Below are 22526 nucleotides of genomic sequence, written 5' to 3' on the forward strand. Positions count from 1 at the left end.
TTTTATATTTTCAACTTAAATTCAGTTGTGGCGAAGATCGAACAGAGTTGTAACTGGTGCAAAGTGCACAAGAGTCAACCAAAAGTCCCACGGATGGCCTCGCTTCCCGTACAACGTCTAACTCCGTACCGGCGACCATTCACATTCGTCGGTATTGACTACCTTGGCCCTGTAGAAGTATCAGTAGGACGTCATTCAGAAAAGAGATGGATTGTGCTATTCACATGTCTCGTGGTACGAGCAATCCATCTTGAAGTGGCGTACAACCTCACCGCACAATCCTGTGTCATGGCGATACAACGGTTTATTTCGCGATGGGGCCCGGCTACTGAGTATTTTTCTGACAATGGCACCAATATAAAGGCGGCGAGTAAGGAGTTTGTTCAGCAGGTACGAGAGATCGATTTCGAATGTGCCGATGAATTCACCAATGCTCGTACGAAATGGCATTTCAATCCGCCCGCCACCCCCCATATGGGGGGCGTGTGGTAACGAATGGTTAGGACCGTGAAAAGTACACTGTCAGCGTTGGATGATGGCAGAAAATTAACGGATGAAATCCTCCTAACCTCGTTAGCTAAAATCGGTGACATGATCAACAGTCGTCCACTGGTGTACGCTCCGCAGTGCGCTCTTTGAAGAAGCGCTTTCTCCTAATCATTTCCTGCGGGGAATAGCAGCAAACGAACCTCAGGAAGTACAGCCCCCCACGAATCCTGGACTGGCCTTTCGCGATGCTTATCAGCGATCTGTGCAGCTCACAAACCAAGCGTGGGAGCGCTGGATAAAAGAATACGTCCCGAGTATAAACCGTCGTAATAAGTGGTTCGATGAATCGACGCCGCTTAAAAAAAGGGATTTAGTTTACGTGGTCGATGGCAATAAGCGCAAAACGTGGATTAGAGGAATCATCGAAGAACCGATTGTGTCGAGTGACGGCAGGATTCGCCAAGCGTTCGTTAGGACCAATCACGGAGTGGTCAAACGGGCAACCGCCAATCTGGCTATACTAGAGATCACTGAAGGTAACGCTGCTCCGGAAGACGGTTCCTGATCAGGATTACGAGCCGGGGATGTGTTCGGAATAACAGTGTAATACTGCAACGACGAACACTGCCACAGCCCTGAGTGACATTGACCTTTCAACTGTCATGAGCGATGTCAACGATCCTGAGTGCGAGCAGATACGTAGGCGACCATTATTAAAATCTATTGAAAGCGACAGGTGTAAAACACGTGCAGTGCGCAATGTGAAACCGGGTTAAACCGTAAATTTATTAATTCAATAACTACATCTAAAAGTAGTAACTAAAACTATATATATATATATATATATATATATATATATATATATATATATATATATAAATATATATATATATAATATATATATATAATATATATATATATATATATAATATATATAATATATATATATAATATATATATATATATAATATATATATATATATATAATATATATAATATATATATATATATATATAATATATATATATATATATATATATATATATATATATATATATATATATATATATATAGTTTTAGTTACTACTTTTAGATGTAGTTATTGAATTAATAAATTTACGGTTTAACCCGGTTTCACATATATATAATATATATATATATATATATATATATATATATATATATATATATATATATATATAGTTTTAGTTACTACTTTTAGATGTAGTTATTGAATTAATAAATTTACGGTTTAACCCGGTTTCACATTGCGCACTGCACGTGTTTTACACCAGTCGCTTTCAATAGATTTTAATAATGGTCGCCTACGTATCTGCTCGCACTCAGGATCGTTGACATCGCTCATGACAGTTGAAAGGTCAATGTCACTCAGGGCTGTGGCAGTGTTCGTCGTTGCAGTATTACACTGTTATTCCGAACACATCCCCGGCTCGTAATCCTGATCAGGAACCGTCTTCCGGAGCAGCGTTACCTTCAGTGATCTCTAGTATAGCCAGATTGGCGGTTGCCCGTTTGACCACTCCGTGATTGGTCCTAACGAACGCTTGGCGAATCCTGCCGTCACTCGACACAATCGGTTCTTCGATGATTCCTCTAATCCACGTTTTGCGCTTATTGCCATCGACCACGTAAACTAAATCCCTTTTTTTAAGCGGCGTCGATTCATCGAACCACTTATTACGACGGTTTATACTCGGGACGTATTCTTTTATCCAGCGCTCCCACGCTTGGTTTGTAGCTGCACAGATCGCTGATAAGCATCGCGAAAGGCCAGTCCAGGATTCGTGGGGGGCTGTACTTCCTGAGGTTCGTTTGCTGCTATTCCCCGCAGGAAATGATTAGGAGAAAGCGCTTCTTCAAAGAGCGCACTGCGGAGCGTACACCAGTGGACGACTGTTGATCATGTCACCGATTTTAGCTAACGAGGTTAGGAGGATTTCATCCGTTAATTTTCTGCCATCATCCAACGCTGACAGTGTACTTTTCACGGTCCTAACCATTCGTTACCACACGCCCCCCATATGGGGGGTGGCGGGCGGATTGAAATGCCATTTCGTACGAGCATTGGTGAATTCATCGGCACATTCGAAATCGATCTCTCGTACCTGCTGAACAAACTCCTTACTCGCCGCCTTTATATTGGTGCCATTGTCAGAAAAATACTCAGTAGCCGGGCCCCATCGCGAAATAAACCGTTGTATCGCCATGACACAGGATTGTGCGGTGAGGTTGTACGCCACTTCAAGATGGATTGCTCGTACCACGAGACATGTGAATAGCACAATCCATCTCTTTTCTGAATGACGTCCTACTGATACTTCTACAGGGCCAAGGTAGTCAATACCGACGAATGTGAATGGTCGCCGGTACGGAGTTAGACGTTGTACGGGAAGCGAGGCCATCCGTGGGACTTTTGGTTGACTCTTGTGCACTTTGCACCAGTTACAACTCTGTTCGATCTTCGCCACAACTGAATTTAAGTTGAAAATATAAAATCGTTGCTTGATCTCGTTCTTGACAGTATTTCTAAATGCATGACCAAACGATTCGTGGTAGTGTCGCACTAATAGTTCTGTCACGGTATCATTTCTGGGAAGGATGATCGGGAATCGCATATCGAATGGCAGGTGTTCAGCCTTGTCACATCTACCTTCAATTCGCAGCACTTGTTCGTCGTCTAAAAGGGGTGTCAGCTTATACAGCGGACTATTCTTCTCCAGGGATATCATTTGCGATGGTTCGATCTGCTGGTTTTTCTTTAGTATTTTGATCTCGTCACTGTAGGCATGGTTTTGCGTAGATCTGAATAGAACGATTTCAGCCTGTCGGTACTCACTCTGCTTTAGCGGTACTTTGACCGACGGTATATTCGTAATAATTTGCCTCTGTTGATTCGGCGTCGGTTTTAGTGCCTCAATAGAATCGCTACGTAACTTCCGACGGCAATTGGAAACGAAGCGAATTACGCATGCCATTACTCTCACGAGAATCTTCCACTTGGAAAATCTGGTCTCATCGATGAGTCTTTCGGCAAGTATAACATCGTGGAATAGATATACTGCACGTAGCTCAGTTTTGGTGTTTGCAGGAGGAAGGGGTTAATGTGGCCACCTATCTTCGGTGTCATATAAGAAGCTAGGCCCACTAAACCATTCGGGAGACAATCCAGAATCACTCCTCCATTTCGTGAGACAATCCGCAATATTCATTTTCATTTTTTTCATTGCTAACAGGCTGCACCAAATGATGGTGCACGTACGTTTTCGCTGACGACCGGTGCTGACGACCGTATATGGACCACCCTAAGAGTGATCGCACCGCAATAGGTTCGCCGAATTTTTCCACCTTTGATTCGAGGGGTGCGAAAAGATGCAGATTATCTAGTCCGATCAAGATTCGCGGAGTCTCCTCTCCATAATCGGGTAAGGATAGTCCTTTGAAGTGGTTATACCGATTTAAAACTTTGTTTAAGCAGACCTCTTGTTTCGGTAAAACTAGTTCGTTCACAGTACGCGCTTCTTTTAAGCTGTACCGTGTTCTGGATCCTCTGGCGGAGATTTGGAGATTGATTTTCCGTGATGTCTATTCGTGTCGCTTCATATTTGCAGTCCAGGTAATTACTAACGGTTCTGGAATTCCCCTGGCATTCAGTTGCTCAGCAACGTTATCCTCAACCAACGTCACGGATGCGCCTTCATCAAGGAATGCTGAAGTGTCCACTGCTGTCCCTCCAACATAGAGAGTGACGGGCACTATTCTAAATATCACCGACCGACGCGACTGGAAATGAGTATTGTTTTCCACGACAGACAGTTGGATACTCTTTTCCCCTCTGTGCAATAAGGAATGGTGCTTTTTAGAGCAATTGGGAACGTTACAGCGACTTCTAAATGTGCATTGTACTTTGCCATGATCATTGAGGCACAACTGACAAAGTTTGAACTTTTCGACTATTTCTAAACGTCCGCGAATATTCAATTTAGCGAAATCGTCACAGAATCGCACCTTATGGTCATTACGATCCGGAAGACGGTTCCTGATCAGGATTACGAGCCGGGGATGTGTTCGGAATAACAGTGTAATACTGCAACGACGAACACTGCCACAGCCCTGAGTGACATTGACCTTTCAACTGTCATGAGCGATGTCAACGATCCTGAGTGCGAGCAGATACGTAGGCGACCATTATTAAAATCTATTGAAAGCGACTGGTGTAAAACACGTGCAGTGCGCAATGTGAAACCGGGTTAAACCGTAAATTTATTAATTCAATAACTACATCTAAAAGTAGTAACTAAAACTATATATATATATATATATATATATATATATATATATATATATATATATATATATATATATATATATATATATATATATATATATATATATATTTATATATATATATATATATATATATATATATATATATATCTATACCTATAAAGAAGGATTTCTGTCTGTCTGTCTGTCTGTCTGTCTGTCTGTCCTGTGTTCCTTATAGAATCAAAAACTACTGAACCAATCGGCGTGAAAATTTGCATGTAGAGGTTTTTGGGACCAGGAAAGGTTTTAGTGATGGTTAGAGACCCCTCCCCCCACTAAGAGGGGGGGCTCCCATACAAATGAAACACAAATTTCTGCATAACTCGAGAACTAATCAAGCAAATAGAACCAAATTTGGCATATGGGTGTTTTCGGTGACAAGAATTTATTCTATGGTAAATTGAGACCCCTCCCTCTTTATAAGGGGAATTGTAACTCCTCTCCCCTTTAAGAGGGGGGGCTTCCATACAAATTTCCTCATAACTCGAGAACTAATCAAGCAAATGGAACCAAATTTGGCATGTGAAGGTTTTCGAGGGCAGGAAAATTTTCTACGGTGAATTAGGACCCCTCCCCACTCTAAGAGGGGGGGCTCCTGTTCAAATGAAATACAAATTTCCTCCTAACTCGAGAACTAATCAAGCAAATAGAACAACATTTGACATGTGGGTGTTTTCGGTGACAAAAATTTATTCTAGGGTAATTTGAGACCCCTCCCCTCTTTATATGGGGAATTATAACTCCTCTCCCCTTTAAGAGGGGGGGTTTCCATACAAATTTCCTCATAACTCGAGAACTAATCAAGCAAATAGAACCAAATTTGGCATGTGAAAGTTTTCGAGGGCAAGAAAATTTTCTATGTTGAATTAGGACCCCTCCTCACTTTAAGAGGGGGGGCTCCTGTACAAATGAAATACCAATTTCCTCATAACTCGAGAACTAATCAAGCAAATGGAACCAAATTTGGCATGTGTGTTTTTGGAGACAAATTTTTTTTCTATGATGAATTGGGACCCCTCCCCACTTTAAGTGGGGGGGCTCCTATACAAACGAAATACAAATTTCCTTATAACTCGAGAGCTAATCCAGCAAATGGAACCAAATTTGGCATGTAGGTGTTTTTGGAGGCAAGAATTTTTTCTATGATGAATAAGAACCTCTCCCCACTTTAGGAGGGGGGGCTCCAATACAAATGAAATACAAATTTCCTCATAACTCGAGAACTAATCAAGCAAATAGAACCAAATTTGGCATGAGGGTGTTTTCGGTGACAAGAATTTATTCTATGGTAAATTGAGACCCCTCCCTCTTTATAAGGGGAATTGTAACTCCTCTCCCCTTTAAGAGGGGGGGCTTCCATACAAATTTCCTCATAACTCGAGAACTAATCAAGCAAATGCAACCAAATTTGGCATGTGAAGGTTTTCGAGAGCAAGAAAATTTTCTATGGTGAATTAGGACCCCTCCCCACTTTAAGAGGAGGGGCTCCTGTACAAATGAAATACAAATTTCCTCATAACACGAGAACTAATCAAGCGAATTGAACCAAATTTGGCATATGTGTGTTTTTGGAGACAATTTTTTTTTCAATGATGAATTGGGACCCCTCCCCACTTTAGGAGGGGGGATCCTATACAAACGAAATACAAATTTCCTCATAACTCGAGAACTAATCCAGCAAATGGAACCAAATTTGGCGTGTAGGTGTTTTTGGAGGCAAGAATTTTTTCTGTGATGAATTAGGACCTCTTCCCACATTAGGAGGGGGGGGGGGTCCAATACAAATGAAATACAAATTTCCCCATAACTCGAGAACTAATCAAGCAAATAGAACCAAATTCGGCATGTGGAGGTTTTTGGAGGCAAAATTATTTTCTACGGTGAATTAGGATCCTTCCACACTTCAAGAGGGGGGGCTTCTACACAAATGAAATACAAATTTCCTCATAATTCGAGAACTAATCAAGCAAATGGAACCATATTTGGCATGTGGGTGTTTTTGGAGGCAACCATTTTTCCCATTATGAATTAGGACTTCTTACCTTTTTAGGAGGGGGGGGGGGGCTCCCATTCAAACGAAATACAAATTTGCTCATAACTTTAGAACTAATCAAGCAAATGGAACCAAATTTGGCATGTGAGAGTTTTAGATGGCAGAATTTTTTTCTGTGGTGTATTACGACCCCTTTCCCTTTTAAGAGGGTGGGCTCCCATACAAATGAAATACAAATTTCCTTATAATTTGAGTACTAATCAAGCAAATGGAACCAAATTTAGCATGTAGGAGATTTTTGAGTCTTGAATTTATTTTATGATAGTTAGAGACCTCTCACCCCTGTGGTAGGGGGATATGGACTCTCATACAAATAAAACAGATATTTTTGCAAAACTCAAAAACTAATCCAACTCGAGAAATTCGAGACTCTTCCATAAAACATTAATCAATAACAAGACCACAAAAACTATCTATAGTAACACTAGATCATTCAGGACGAGCCGGTCGCGAGTGTTGCCGGTGACCCGCCGTCGGAAGCGCCGCCCACTGGGGGGCTTGCAAAACTCGAGATAGTGACAAAGATCATCCGAGATTCATGATTTATGTACAACACAGGTTAATTTGTGGCAATACGAAGTTTGTCGGGTCAGCTAGTATATATATATATATATATATATATATATATATATATATATATATATATATATATATATATATATATATATATATATATATATATATATATAGATCGATTAGTTGTAAAATGTAGTTTAAAACGCGTGCAGCTGAGCGTACAATCGGATACGCTTTATTTGATATTCCACGATTAAAGAGTAAATTACATTTATTTAATATTTTTTGATTCGATTCGGCAAAATAGATATCCTCCTGAAAGGAGCTTCCCTTTGACCAGCTGAGAGCAGGTAGAAGAAAAACCAATTTTTCACGCTGTCATCACGAAGACCGCTCTGAGGATAGTTTATTTCTATCTGAACAATTTGTGTTTCGACCATTCGGTACCAGCCCATTATGAGTGTGATCTTTTGAAAAGACACCAATCGAACGTATTGAACAAAATAGTCTTAAGTTAGTTATTTGGAAGGCGAAAAATTTGTTGGTAACTCAACTAGTTAGAAAGAGATTGTCAACGTGAACAAAATGGCGTTTATTGCATCCGAAGTACATTTTAATTGTTCTATAAACATGACTGAGATGGATTTTTAAAACAACTATAACTTTTGAGGATACAAAAAGATACAGACAATTGACACTTGCTTTTAAAGGTTTTTTGTTGTATCTTTAAGTAGGGGTTGTTTGATCTGCCACCATTTGCCACCTTGGGAAATATTTAAGCTCAAAGTAGTACTATTTTTCATCAAAAATGCTCAAAATCTCCGAAACTGCAGAAAATCGCGGATAATAATGTTCTACAAAAACGTTGATTTTAGTAAGATAAACAACTTTCTAGAACACTATGAACACGTAAAAGTTGACCAGAATAAGTCAGGGTTTAAAAACTGCTTTGAAGGGTTTGTCCACGAATAACGCTTCATAGACAATTTCCATGAAGAGATACAAGTATGGTGTCTTTAACAAAGTTGTTTGCATTGGTATTTACTACAACTTTGCCGAAAGTACCAAACCTGTATCTCGAATGTACGAGAAAATAAATTTCGTATCTCACTTTTAAGGGACTTAATCACCCAAAGAATTCTTTCACAAGAAGGGGCTTGTTATAACAAGGAATGTTCCTGCAGACACTATATGCGAAAAACTTCTCGTTTCGGCGCTATATCTAACGATCACGTATTTCGCTGTTTGAACCACTGTGCACTGGCGAGGAGAATATTTGAAGCTTCAGCGTTAGTCCATTGTGAACATTGGGCTCTGGGCAAAATTGGGCTCTGTATTCAAATCCGAGTAACGGATCACAAAAGGATGCAATGAAAAAAATTTCAAACTAAAACAAAATTTAGGCGGAATATATCCTTCTATACATAATAAAGACTGTCTGTTTCTCTTACTTTCAATACAACATGAATGAATTTGATATAAAATACATCAACCATGTGAAACTTTTGTGTTTTCTTATTCTTGTAATTGTAGGACTCAAGATGCTGTAATCTATGCATACCGTTGCGGAAGGTCAGAAATCTACTATCAACAATCGTCATTAGTGATTCCTGGATTGCCGCCACCTCAAGATACAATGGGAACTATTGCACTTTGTGCCAAACGCAGACTTGAACGCGACCACAAAATTTTATTGTTATAAATATGATCGCATAAATAAATCATTCATACAAATGTTTCTACAAAAACATACGATGTGATAAATATCTTTTTTGGTTTCTGTAGTGTAGTTGCTCCCACAGTTGTGATCTCACCTATAACTGCGCTAATATTCATTGATGATGTACACTTCCTTCACCTAAGCATTTTCAATAAAACAATTACGCTTATCTAATACTATAAACGCCTTGTTTCGACTGCAACGAAAACCAAGCCCCTGGTAGGACGCCATATTTTCGTTGTAAGAATTGCAGCTCGCACCCTGCATACTTTGATACAGAACTGAAACTAATACATGTACCACCAAAACTACAGCTGTACAGTGCACAGTGGTCCAAACCTAAAAAACAGGAGTATTAGAGTTTTGAGAGGGAAAACTTAGTTTTAGCTTTATGGGACCTTTGGAAGAGTTTCTTGAAATTAAAAGCTCTGTCGCTTGGTGGAATTTAGTTTTTGATTAATCCCCCTAAAAGTGATTTTTTTTGTTTCCTCAGTTTCAGTATAGCACATTGATGGGTTCTGCGAAGTTTTAAAGCATATTATTACAAGCAATATTGCTGAAGACAGTAACCTTCTATCTCTTCAGCGAAGATTGAAAAATCCAATTTCTTATAAATGTCGCGAATAAATATCAATAGTTGAATTTAATTTGGAAAAAATCAGAGGGGTTGTGTACAGGACACGACCGCATATATAGGTGACGCAGGACTACGTAAGTCTCTTTGTAGTGATAGTAGCATGTATTCATGCTTGTAATAGGGTGTTTGCAGAGTGCATATGTATCCAGCTTTTTACGAGCCATAATGGCGGACGTGTTCGTAATATTTGAACAGTATTTTTAACATTTCCCTAATACATCGCATGTGTTCTTTCCGTACATTCCTTTAGTTTTGCCGTGAACGCGCGGAAAGAAAACGTGCGATGTACTAGGGAAATGTCAAAAATGCTGTTCAAATATTACGAACACGTCTGCCATTATTGCTCGTAAAAAGCTGGATTGAAGAGCTGTTGGGCAGGCAAAAGTGACAGCTCCATATAAACTGTAAGGTTTGGAAAAGACGAGATTTTTTAAATAATTTAATTTCTTCATTGAAAACAGAAATTACTATTTGCGTTACATGTATAGCAAGGTAATATATCTGTTTACTAATTAACAAATCTATTTTCAACAAACAAGCTAAAACGCGGTAGAATTGATCAAAAATGTAACTATTAACTATGTTAGCGAGATAAACCTGACCAAATATCTATAACCAGCGATTGCTTTCGGCCAAGAAAACAATAAATTATACTAAAATCAATGCTACATTCAGTTGTTTCGAACTTGGCCTATGCGGCATGCTACATCCGAAAATCGTATTTTTGGTTCACCGATTTAATGCTAATTCACTGAAATATTAGTTGCTAAATGTGAACATATATATCGGGATACATTTCTTGGTTGATTTAAACATTAATTGTTTCGAATGTATAAATAATTTTAGAAAAAATGATCATTTTATCCAACGCGTTTTTGCTGCATCGAATAGGAAAAGATGCAATGTATGCCTAACAGACGTCTTGCATGTGTGTGTAGCAAAAGCCCTATCATTCGATACTTCATGTATACATGCTATATGCAACATATATACATGCTGCATGCGTTGTATGTAACATTTATCATAGTAGTAACATTGCATACCTTCAATTCTCAAAAGATGCATTTGAATACAATTTAACAAAATAAAGAGCACAAACTATTGATATCCTGCTACCTTACTGAAATTAAAGATTGTTTTTATTACCCATGGTTCCTCACGTTGAAGGGAGTTTACCAATTCAATTCTATTTTATCAACAGCACATCTTTTCACTACGCTTCTAATGAAACGGCAAGCATGCGTATTCATACAGAGTCGTATTATAACCGAACACTACAGCTGTAGCACATTTTTTCAACACAGATATCAAGTTCGCCGAGGTTTAATCGTCTCGCAGTAAAGAATTTGCGATCTGTTGGGACAACGAACTTGTGTCATTTTTTCTGGCACACTTCCCTAACACAGACATCAAATTGGACTAGGTTTAATCGCGTTCGTAAGAAATCTGTTGGCACGAGGGGGCTTTGTCACTCTTTCTGGCGTACTTCCCAAGCAAGGACATCAAAAGGGTCTAGGTTTAACCGTCCGATTGTCCGAAATTTTCAATTATTCGATTACCGATTAATCGGTGAGCGTAGTCTGCACTAATCGATTAATTCAACTATTCGTGCCAGTGGTGTTCGATTAGAAATATTCGAATATTTCTTTGATTAATTCGATTAATCGAATGATTATGAACGATTAACGAGCATTATTCGGGGATTACTCGTGCTCATTGAACTATTCGATTGATTCAACTACTCGTGCTGGCAGTATTCGATTAAAAATTATTCGAATATTCCATGTGTTATTCGATTAGTTGAATTAATCGAACGATTAATGGACATCACTAACCGAGGTGTTAAGAAATCTTGTTGAAATAAGGAAACTTCGTCACTTGTTTTGGCTTACTTCCCAAGCACAGATATCAAATTGATATAAGGTTTAGATCATCGTGAAGAATCTTCCAACCAATCACGAAGCGAGAATTCTGGTAAAATATAGGTTCATTATTTTCAATTTTTCAATAGTTCAACATCAAGAATCCATACTTTTCTTCATTTGGGTCAATTCTTAGAAGATTTTCCGATCGATTGGTGTAAGAATGTTGAAAATCGATCGGAAAACCGCTGAGCTATTAGCGCTCAAAACCTTTCATTTTTCGTGACGCTCGCAATTTTTCGATTTTTTGGAATGACACCCTATATCAAAACTTGCCGTAAGACGTAGTCCTACGTCAAAAAGTTCTCTTCTCTTTAATTTCAAGGATGACATTTACAAGTTTTACAAAGTTGTACAAATAGTAAAAATACACAACTTTGCTGGAGTCAGTAGTCAGTGGCCGGCGTAGTAGTTAGCATTCAGCTTTGCTATTTTATTTCTTTTTAGTTCTTTTTCATGTTCTACAAAGGTGTTTAATAGTAAAAATACACAACTACGTCAAATATAGTATATTTCTATCTTTGCTACTTTAGTAACTGTCGCAGCCCGACATCAATATTGCGATGAATGGCTGATCCGCTACCCTCCTACCAGGAAATCGCCGAAAATCCGCAAGATTAGCTGTTGTCAACTTTTACTGATGCCACTCCGATAGGTTAGCTGCAATCAACCTGTTTCTGATGCACCATCGCTATGTTAGCTGCAATCAACCGCTTTCCAAATTATAGCTTGTCGAGACCTCTCGCTCGTTAGCTGTTCCGATCTGCTCTATCCAAAAATCGCCATCGCCAACAGAATGAGTGTTGCTCAAGGGTTTCGTCGCTTTTATAGCTACGCGCAACGAGAGCAAGCAGCTGCTTTGGGAGGGGAATTTCTGTCCTTCCAATCAAATCGCCAGCACGTTGATTGGGCGAAGGAAAGTAATTGTGATTGGCAAATAATTGAATACACCAACGCGTGAATGGTACAAAGATTATTAATATAATTTTTTATTCATTTACTTATTCCACTACATTTCTTGTTACGTCTACTCTAATCTATGACATGAAAAATGAATTGATTATCAAATCTTAAAAGCGGCCTTCGATCGTATTGATCACACGATATTGTTGAATCGGATGGAGAAACTTGGAATTTCTGTCGCTTTCATCAGATGGATGAGGTCTTACCTCACTAACCCAGTTTATGCGTCAAAATCGGTCCGGTAGAATCGGAACTGTTTTGTAATCTATCAGGGGTGCCACAAGGAAGCAATTTGGGTCCTTTGCTTTTCACACTATTCATCAACGAGCTCTCTATACTGCTGCCTGCTGGATGTCGTCTGCTTTACGCGGACGATGTTAAGATATACCTGCCAGTAAAAACCACACTTGACTGTTTGAGATTGCAGCAGCTGGTTGACCTATTTGAGGCGTGGTGTACGAATAACTTGTTAACAATCAGTGTACCCAAATGCAGTGTTATCTCGTTTTACCGCAAACTGAACCCGATTGCCTTTAATTACTCTATTCTGGGTCATGCGCTGCAACGGGTTAATCATATTCGTGACCTGGGAGTGAATCTTGACTGTGCACTCACCTTTCGTTTGTACTTTGAAGAGATCATCTCAAAAGGTAACAGGCAATTCGGTTTCATCTTTAAAATAGCTAACGAATTCCGCGATCCGTTTTGTCTTCGTTAGCTATACTGTGCATTGGTACGATCATTACTCGAGACCTGCTCAATAGTCTGGTGCCCGTTTCAAGCTAGCTGGATTGCGAGGATTGAAGCAGTACAAAAAAAGTTCGTCCGTTATGCTCTTCGGATGCTACCGTGGAGCAACCCGCTGGACTTGCCTCCATATGACACACGGTGCAAATTGCTAGGACTTGAAACCCTTGAAAAGAGGCGTACGACAGCTCAAGTTGTGTTTGTTGCTAAGCTCCTGATCTGGCATATTGACTGTCCGCCTATCCTGGAACAGCTGAATTTATACGCTTCGGAAAGGGCTCTTCGTACTAGGAATTTCCTTCATCTTAACGCTCGGAGAGTTAACTACGGTCAGTTTAGTCCAATAAGATACATGGCGGCTCAGTTCAACACCGTGTACGAGCTGTTCGATTTTGACATCACCATAGACACTTTCAAAAGACGACTCTTGCAGAGACGATAGCTGTGTAGTTTTGTGTAAAAGTGTAACAATATGTAACTCTTAGTTAGTCTATATTAGTGTTCATCAAGACAATATTGTGTCGAATGAATTTTTATAAATCTTCTATATAATAAAACCAAGTTGGTTCGTTTGTTTGTAAGGGATAAACTCAAGAACGGCTGAACGGAATTGCATGATTCTTTTTTCAGTTGTTCCGTTTGGTCTGCGTCAGGTTTATATGCAAAAAAAATAATGAAAATCTACGCGAAAAGCTTAAAAATAGTAAAAAACCGATATTTTACTTTTCCCGTCATTCGTCGTATACGCAATGTTTTGGGCTACTATGATATCGTAACACGACATCGTATTCTCAAGTAGCGTCGCGACGTTTCCGTAGCAGTTGTTCGATAAACAAACACGAATGATTTTATTCAAAAGGATTTTTGCAAACTGTAACGATTGGATATTTACAAGATTCGAATAATATTGTTTATTGTTGTTTACAGTCTTCAGTACAGTACAGACTAGTATTACTCATATTGATATAATTTTCTGAATTATGTATTGCATTTCTAAACCTACTTTTGCTAATATTAAAGTCAAATAAATGGTTTACTTCATTGAAATGCCTACAACAAGCATGAAGCGGGTTAATATGGCCATACGTTGTTCGATGCGTCGGGGTCCAAAGTAACGCGTAGTTTCGCAAACTACGACGAGGCGCGTGGATGTTCAACTGCTCCAGGAGGTAACTGCTATCGACGGCCCTCGTTAGTAAGTCGTAAATAAATAATCTTCGCGACAATACTCTTCTTTTTGCTAGCGTACTTAACCTTATTAACCGGCAACGATTTTCATAAGCAGGAAGGTGTAGCGCGTTCTGCCATGGCAAACGGCGCAGAGCATACCGAATGAATGCACGTTGAACGCTTTCAATTTTATTGGCGTGAGTAACATTATATGGTGACCATACCGGCGCGGCATACTCCAGAATACTGCGAGCAAGAGAGCAATACAGCGTTTTCAAAGCATAAATATCTTCAAAATCAGCGGCAACCCGACGGATGAAACCAAGAATGGCGTACGCTTTGGACGAAATCGGATTTCATGGATAATTTTGAAGCTTTAGGTCAATACCTAAATTGTTACGTAGCGGTTTTTGAAAATTCGAAAAATTACCAAAATGGCGGCAATATTTCCAAAATAAAGGTGTTTTTTCAGCAGAAATCGCCAATTAAGAGCTCATAAAAAATTGAAAAATTGAGATATCAAAAAACGGCTACGTAACAATAAAAGGTTGATTTTTCATTTCTTATTTCATTTCGAAAAAAACAAAGATTTCTTAAACGAGCAAAAAATTAATTTAATTAAGCTTAAACGTGAAAACCAAAGTTATTTTTGCTTTTCATTTATACGTTATTTTCCATGCAAAAACCTACCAAAGGCAGTCAAAATCTGAAAAAATTGTTTTGCCAATCTTCGGAAATTCCATTGTTTGAATTTCCACTTTAACACTCCGTATACTCAATATTGGAGTTCCTCCGGTTGTAGAGCCCGCAGACAATTGATTTTATAAAATTTTTGACATATATCCAACATTTTTTTTGCACCCCGATTGAAAATCAAAGTCAATTTCAAAGAGGGGGTGACAAAAACTTTGAAAATAATTTGCAATGGCCTTAGCAGTAAGAGTGTAAAAACGTTTTGCAAAAATGGCAACCCATTATAATAAATCGTATTATAATAACGTTAATATTTTTTTGTTTTTTCATTTCAAGCAAAAATATATGAGCAAAAAGGATCACAAAATTATAATTCTGTCGCAAATTGCTTTGGGGCATGAAATACCGAAAAAATAAAGAGGACAAGATAGGGTTTTATTTATTTATTCTATTTATTGATTAACTGATTGATAGGCTTCGCCCGTTATCATCATTAAAACTAATTATTTATCACATAAAATTTACATAAAACAATCTAAAACTACACTTAATTTGCTGCTTTGTCATTTGAACATTATCAATATCGCGATAATTATTAAATATGGACATCATTCTATATACTGGTTCGTTTCTAGCATAGTTTTGGACTCTATTTGTCAATTGGAAAGGCCTAACCCGCCTCAACGAAGAACGTCCATCGTACACGGTTATCTGACTAAACAAATATGACGAGTTATACCTGCCACTGAGGAAACTTTTCCTTTAGGAAAAGAGCATCGGTGGTACGTCGTCTGCTCTCTAAGCTTTCCGTTCGAATCAACATGCATAACGACTTGTAATCGGGCATCTCTCCAGACCATCCTAAATTCCGAAGGGCATAGCGTATAATTTTTTTCTGAATTCGTTCGACTCGTTTCTTATGCACTTCATAGCATGGTTGCCAAATTATGCTCGCGTATTCAATACCACTGCGTACTAAGGAATTGTATAGAGTAATGATAGTATACGGGTCATTCAGATCTCCACTAAGGCGTTTGATTAAACTGAACAATGAATTTGCCTATCTTTTCCACATGACGAACAAAGTTGAGCTCATTATCTATTTCTACTCCAAGATCACATACACAATCCTTTCTAGGAATTACGTCACCTTCTATTAGGTACTCAGCCAACAATTTGTTTGGTTTTCGAGTGAACGAAACCACGCTGCACTTCGTTGTATTCACTCTGAGACCAAACATTTCGCAAAAGCCGACGAACCGATCGACGCTATCTTGAAGTATGCGACAATCATTCATGCATTTTACTGGGAGAAAAATCTTAACATCGTCGGCATAAATTAGGATGTAAACATCGGGAAGTAGTTCCGGAAGCTCGTTCATGATAGTTACGAAAAGTAAAGGTCCAAGATGGCTCCCTTGGGGTACACCAGACCAAACGGGATACGACATTGATTTGCTTTTATCAATCTTGACATATTGCGATCGATTTCTTAAATAATCGTCTATCCACTGCAGATTCATTCCGCCTATTCCATATTTTGGTAACACAGCTGCAATCGCATCTATATTAATTACATCAAACGCCTTCGACATATCCGTGTAGATTGTATCCACCTGATAACCATTCATCATCCATTGCGCGGTTCTCGAGACAAATTCTGCCAAATTCGTTACCGTTGAGCGTTTTTTAAGGAAACCATGTTGAAAACTTGAAATTTTTGGTTCAATTATAAGATACAATTGCTCATATACCAGAGATTCAAACAATTTAGGTATGGCCGAGAGAATGGCGCTTCCTCTATAGTTCTCAACCGGCAGCTTAGAACCTTTTTTGTGAATTGGTATAATGTGCGAGATCTTCCATAACTTTGGGAATGAACCTGTTGCTAATGAGGCACTGAATAGGCTGTGTAGTGGAGCTAATAAACCATCTACACAACATTTCAACAAAGCATTCGGAATTCCGTCAGGCCCACTGGATTTAGAAGTATCTAAAGACAAAATTTTATTAAGAATGTCTGTCGACGATAGTTCGAACGTAGCTGGTGTTGGATCTGATAACGGAGATTCAGTGTATCCTGACCTTGGATTTTAAAGAACTCAGAGAACAGCTCAGCTGCTTCGGATGCATTTCCGGCTTTTTTGTCTTTATACGCAACATTTATCGGCAATCCTTTGTCCTGACGCTTCGAATTAACATAAGTCCAAAAGGTCTTCGGGTTGAGCTGAATGTCCCTCTGCAACCTGTCCATGTATAGTTTATGTTGTGCTCTATTCCTGGATTTAAAAGCATCACGAACTTGCCTATATGCCAATTCGTCGGAAGATAACCTGCTTTTTCTGAATTTATTGTACAGCTTTTTCTCCTTTTTTAATAGCGATATTGTTTCACCGTCAAACCATGCGGGATAATTGGTTGCTAACTCACGTTTACCAATTATTGCGCAATGTCGGGATAGAACTTTATATACTGCATGGTAAAATGCTGTTACGTTGAAATCTAGTGCCGTTTCTACCAGAAAATAATTATTGTCCACACGGTCAAACGCTTCAAAACGATTAACAAAATTAATCATTTCATCAGTTACCGGTTTCATTAGAGCAGCATCAAATACGTCAGGGGAAATGAAAATATTTTGCCAGTCGATATGCGAAAGCTCGTCAGAAATTGCGGCAAAATTAGCGTGTCGTAAATTTAAACTAATTTTTGTGTCACCCTGTTCTGTGGTATTCCTTCGATATGTTGCAATGTTGATAGCAATTGACATTGCGTTATGGTGCAATTCGTGCTGAATCAAGGGATCACTCACCTCAATTTGACAGCTTTCCTCGTCGTTCGTACAAAACGTCGTTTGGGTTTTAAGCAAAACGTACATTTATTTGCATTTTCGTATGTTTGAGGGGTGCAGGAAGAGATGTAATGTAATGCAAGAAAGGCAATATAACATTGATTACATTTTAAGGAATAATGCAACCTTTCGGATTGGTATAATATACTAACACAGTTAAATGTTTGAAAATAAGTTATTGAAATTCAGCGGTGCAATTCGAGGAATTCTTACCAATCGATTGATAAACCAAATAAAATTGAAGATCTAATGAATATTGACATCGGATACATATTAGAATTTCAAATTAAGATTTTGAAATTATCGTGGAAATTAAAACAAAGCTCTGATTCTGATGGAGCAAATGTGCTCATGCACATGCAAAATTTCAAACTAATAATTGGAAAATGCACAAAGCCAAAAAATGTATTTGAGAACAATCATAGATTTCGTATATGAAAATGAATGTTTTGAAAATATAGTTGGTGGTGCAATAATTCTCTTCTCAACAGTTTTGAATATTTATATATATATACTAGCTGACCCGACAAACTTCGTATTGCCACAAATTAACCTGTGTTGTACATAAATCATGAATCTCGGATGATCTTTGTCACTTCTCGAGTTTTGCAAGCCCCCCAGTGGGCGGCGCTTCCGACGGCGGGTCACCGGCAACACTCGCGACCGGCTCGTCCTGAATGATCTAGTGTTACTATAGATAGTTTTTGTGGTCTTGTTATTGATTAATGTTTTATGGAAGAGTCTCGAATTTCTCGAGTTGGATTAGTTTTTGAGTTTCGCAAAAAATTCTGTTTTATTTGTATGAGAGTCCATATCTCCCTACCACAGGGGTGAGAGGTCTCTAACTATCATAAAATAAATTCAAGACTCAAAAATTTCCTACATGCTAAATTTGGTTCCATTTGCTTGATTAGTACTCAAATTATAAGGAAATTTGTATTTCATTTGTATGGGAGCCCACCCTCTTAAAAGGGAAAGGGGTCGTAATACACCACAGAAAAAAAATTCTGCCATCTAAAACTCTCACATGCCAAATTTGGTTCCATTTGCTTGATTAGTTCTAAAGTTATGAGCAAATTTGTATTTCGTTTGAATGGGAGCCCCCCCCCCCTCCTAAAAAGGTAAGAAGTCCTAATTCATCATGGGAAAGATGGTTGCATCCAAAAACACCCACATGCCAAATATGGTTCCATTTGCTTGATTAGTTCTCGAATTATGAGGAAATTTGTATTTCATTTGTGTAGAAGCCCCCCCTCTTGAAGTGTGGAAGGATCCTAATTCACCGTAGAAAATATTTTTGCCTCCAAAAACCTCCACATGCCGAATTTGGTTCTATTTGCTTGATTAGTTCTCGAGTTATGGGAAAATTTGTATTTCATTTGTATTGGAGTCCCCCCTCCTAATGTGGGAAGAGGTCCTAATTCATCACAGAAAAAATTCTTGCCTCCAAAAACACCTACACGCCAAATTTGGTTCCATTTGCTGGATTAGTTCTCGAGTTATGAGGAAATTTGTATTTCGTTTGTATAGGACCCCCCTCCTAAAGTGGGGAGGGGTCCCAATTCATCATTGAAAAAAAAATTGTCTCCAAAAACACACACATGCCAAATTTGGTTCAATTCGCATGATTAGTTCTCGAGTTATGAGGAAATTTGTATTTCATTTGTACAGGAGCCCCTCCTCTTAAAGTGGGGAGGGGTCCTAATTCACCGTAGAAAATTTCCTTGCCCTCGAAAACCTTCACAAGCCAAAGTTGGTTGCATTTGCTTGATTAGTTCTCGAGTTATGAGGAAATTTGTATGGAAGCCCCCCCTCTTAAAGGAGACAGGAGTTACAATTCCCCTTATAAAGAGGGAGGGGTCTCAATTTACCATAGAATAAATTCTTGTCACCGAAAACACCCACATGCCAAATTTGGTTCTATTTGCTTGATTAGTTCTCGAGTTATGAGGAAATTTGTATTTCATTTGTATAGGAGCCCCCCCTCCTAAAGTGGGGAGAGGTTCTTATTCATCATAGAAAACATTCTTGCCTCCAAAAACACCTACATGCCAAATTTGGTTCCATTTGCTGGATTAGCTCTCGAGTTATAAGGAAATTTGTATTTCGTTTGTATAGGAGCCCCCCCCCCTCTTAAAGTGGGGAGGGGTCCCAATTCATCATAGAAAAAAATTTTGTCTTCAAAAACACACACATGCCAAATTTGGTTCCATTTGCTTGATTAGTTCTCGAGTTATGAGGAAATTTGTATGGAAGCCCCCCCTTTTAAAGAGGAGAGGAGTTATAATTCCCCTTATAAAGAGGGGAGGGGTCTCAATTTGCCAAAGAATAAATTCTTGTCACCGAAAACACCCACATGCCAAATTTTGTTCTATTTGCTTGATTAGTTGTCGAGTTATGCAGAAATTTGTGTTTCATTTGTATGGGAGCCCGCCCTCTTAGTGGGGGAGGGATTTCTAACCATCACTAAAACCTTTCCTGGCCCCAAAAAACCTCTACATGCATATTTTCATGCCGATTGGCTCAGTAGTTTTCGATTCTATAAGGAACATACGGACAGACAGACAGACAGAAATCCTTCTTTATAGGTATAGATATATATATATACTTCAAGAGGGGGGGGGGGCTCCTGTACCAAAGAAATACAAATTTCCTCATAACTCGAGAAGTAATTAAGCAAATGGAACCAAATTTGGAATGTGGGTGTTTTTGGAGACAAAATTTTTTTCTATGATGAATTGGGACCCCTCCCCGTTTTAGGAGGGGGGATCCCATACAAATGAAATACAAATTTCCTCATAACTCAAGAACTAATCAAGCAAATGGAACCACATTTGGCATGTGGGTGTTTTTGGAGACAAATTTTTTTTCTATGATGAGTTGGATCCCCGCCCCACTTTAGGAGGGGGGGCTCCTATACAAATAAAATACAAATTTCCTCATAACCCGAGAACTAATCAAGCAAGTGGAACAAAATTTTGCATGTAAAAGTTTTCGAGGGCAAGAATATTTTCCATGGTGAATTAGGACCCCTCCCAACTTTAAGAGGGGGTGCTTCTACACAAATGAAATACAAATTTGCTGATAATTCGAGAACTAATCAAGCAAATGGAACCACATTTAGCATGTGGGTGTTTTTGGAGGCAACCTTTTTTTCTATCATGAATTAGGACCCCTTACCTTTTTAAGAGGGGGGACTCTCATACAAACGAAATACAAATTTCGTAACTCTGGAACTAATCAAGCAAATGCAACCAAATTTAGCAAGTGGGTGTTTTTGTAGGCAAGAACATTTTCTATGGTGAATTAGGACCCCTCCCTACTTTAAGAGGGGGGGGGCTCCTATACAAATGAAAAACAAATTTTCTCATAACTCGAGAACTAATCAAACAAATGGAACCAAATTTGACATGTAAGTGGTTTTGGGGGCAAGATTTTTTTCTATGGTGAATTGAGACCCCTATCTTCTTTGGAAAGCGAGTTATGGCCCATCTCCCCTTTAAGAGGGTGGGCTTCCATACAAATGAAATGCAAATTTCCTCTTATCTCGAGAACTAATCAATCAAATGGAACGAAATTTGGCATGTGGGAGTTTTAGACGGCAGAAATTTTTTCTATGGTGAATTACGACCCCTGCCCCTTTTAAGAGGGGGGCTCTCATACAAATGAAATTCAAATTTCCTTATAACTTGAGAACTAATCAAGCAAATGGAACCAAATTTGGCATGTGGGAGATTTTGGAGTCTTGAATTTATTTTACGATAGTTAGAGACCTCTCACCCCTGTGGTAGGAGGATATGGACTCTCATACAAATAAAACATAAATTTTTGCGAAACTCAAAAACTAATCGAACTCGAGAAATTCGAGACTCTTCCATAAAACATTAGTCAATACAAGACCACAAAAACTATCTATAGTAACACTAGATCATTCAGGACGAGACGGTCGCGAGTGTTGCCGGTGACCCGCCGTCGGAAGCGCCGCCCACTGGGGGGCTTGCAAAACTCGAGATTGTGACAAAGATCATCCGAGATGGAATTATGGAATTATGGAAGAGTCTCGAATTTCTCGAGTTCGATTAGTTTTTGAGTTTCGCAAAAATTTCTGTTTTATTTGTATGAGAGTCTATATCCCCCTACCACAGGGGTGAGAGGTCTCTAACTATCGTAAAATAAATTCAAGACTCCAAAATCTCCCACATGCCAAATTTGGTTGCATTTGCTTGATTAGTTCTCAAGTTATAAGGAAATTTGAATTTCATTTGTATGGGAGCTCCCCTCTTAAAAGGGGAAGGGGTCGTAATTCACCATAGAAAAAATTTCTGCCATCTAAAACTCCCACATGCCAAATTTGGTTGATGGCCATGGTCAACATGGCACATGGCCATTTGATTGATTAGTTCTCGAGATAAGAGGAA

General features: G+C 38.8%; 1 protein-coding gene across 5 annotated transcripts in view; it reads left to right on the top strand.

Moving 5' to 3' along the window:
• Nucleotides 1-22526, top strand: part of LOC128743619 (uncharacterized) — a 187993-nt gene that overhangs the window by 151637 nt on the left and 13830 nt on the right. For 2 of the 5 annotated variants that reach the window (XM_053840224.1, XM_053840223.1), the window contains exon 8: nucleotides 8939-9292. The exons of 2 other annotated variants lie outside the window; for them this stretch is intronic. In XM_053840224.1, coding sequence (XP_053696199.1) covers nucleotides 8939-9107 — 169 coding nt within the window. In that variant the 3' untranslated portion in view covers nucleotides 9108-9292. Of the gene's footprint in view, nucleotides 1-8938; nucleotides 9293-22526 lie in introns of those variants that run through there. One more of the 5 variants, XM_053840222.1, reaches the window with a different exon arrangement.

The sequence above is a fragment of the Sabethes cyaneus genome, chromosome 3, assembly GCF_943734655.1.
Source record: "Sabethes cyaneus chromosome 3, idSabCyanKW18_F2, whole genome shotgun sequence".
NCBI lineage: Eukaryota > Metazoa > Arthropoda > Insecta > Diptera > Culicidae > Sabethes > Sabethes cyaneus.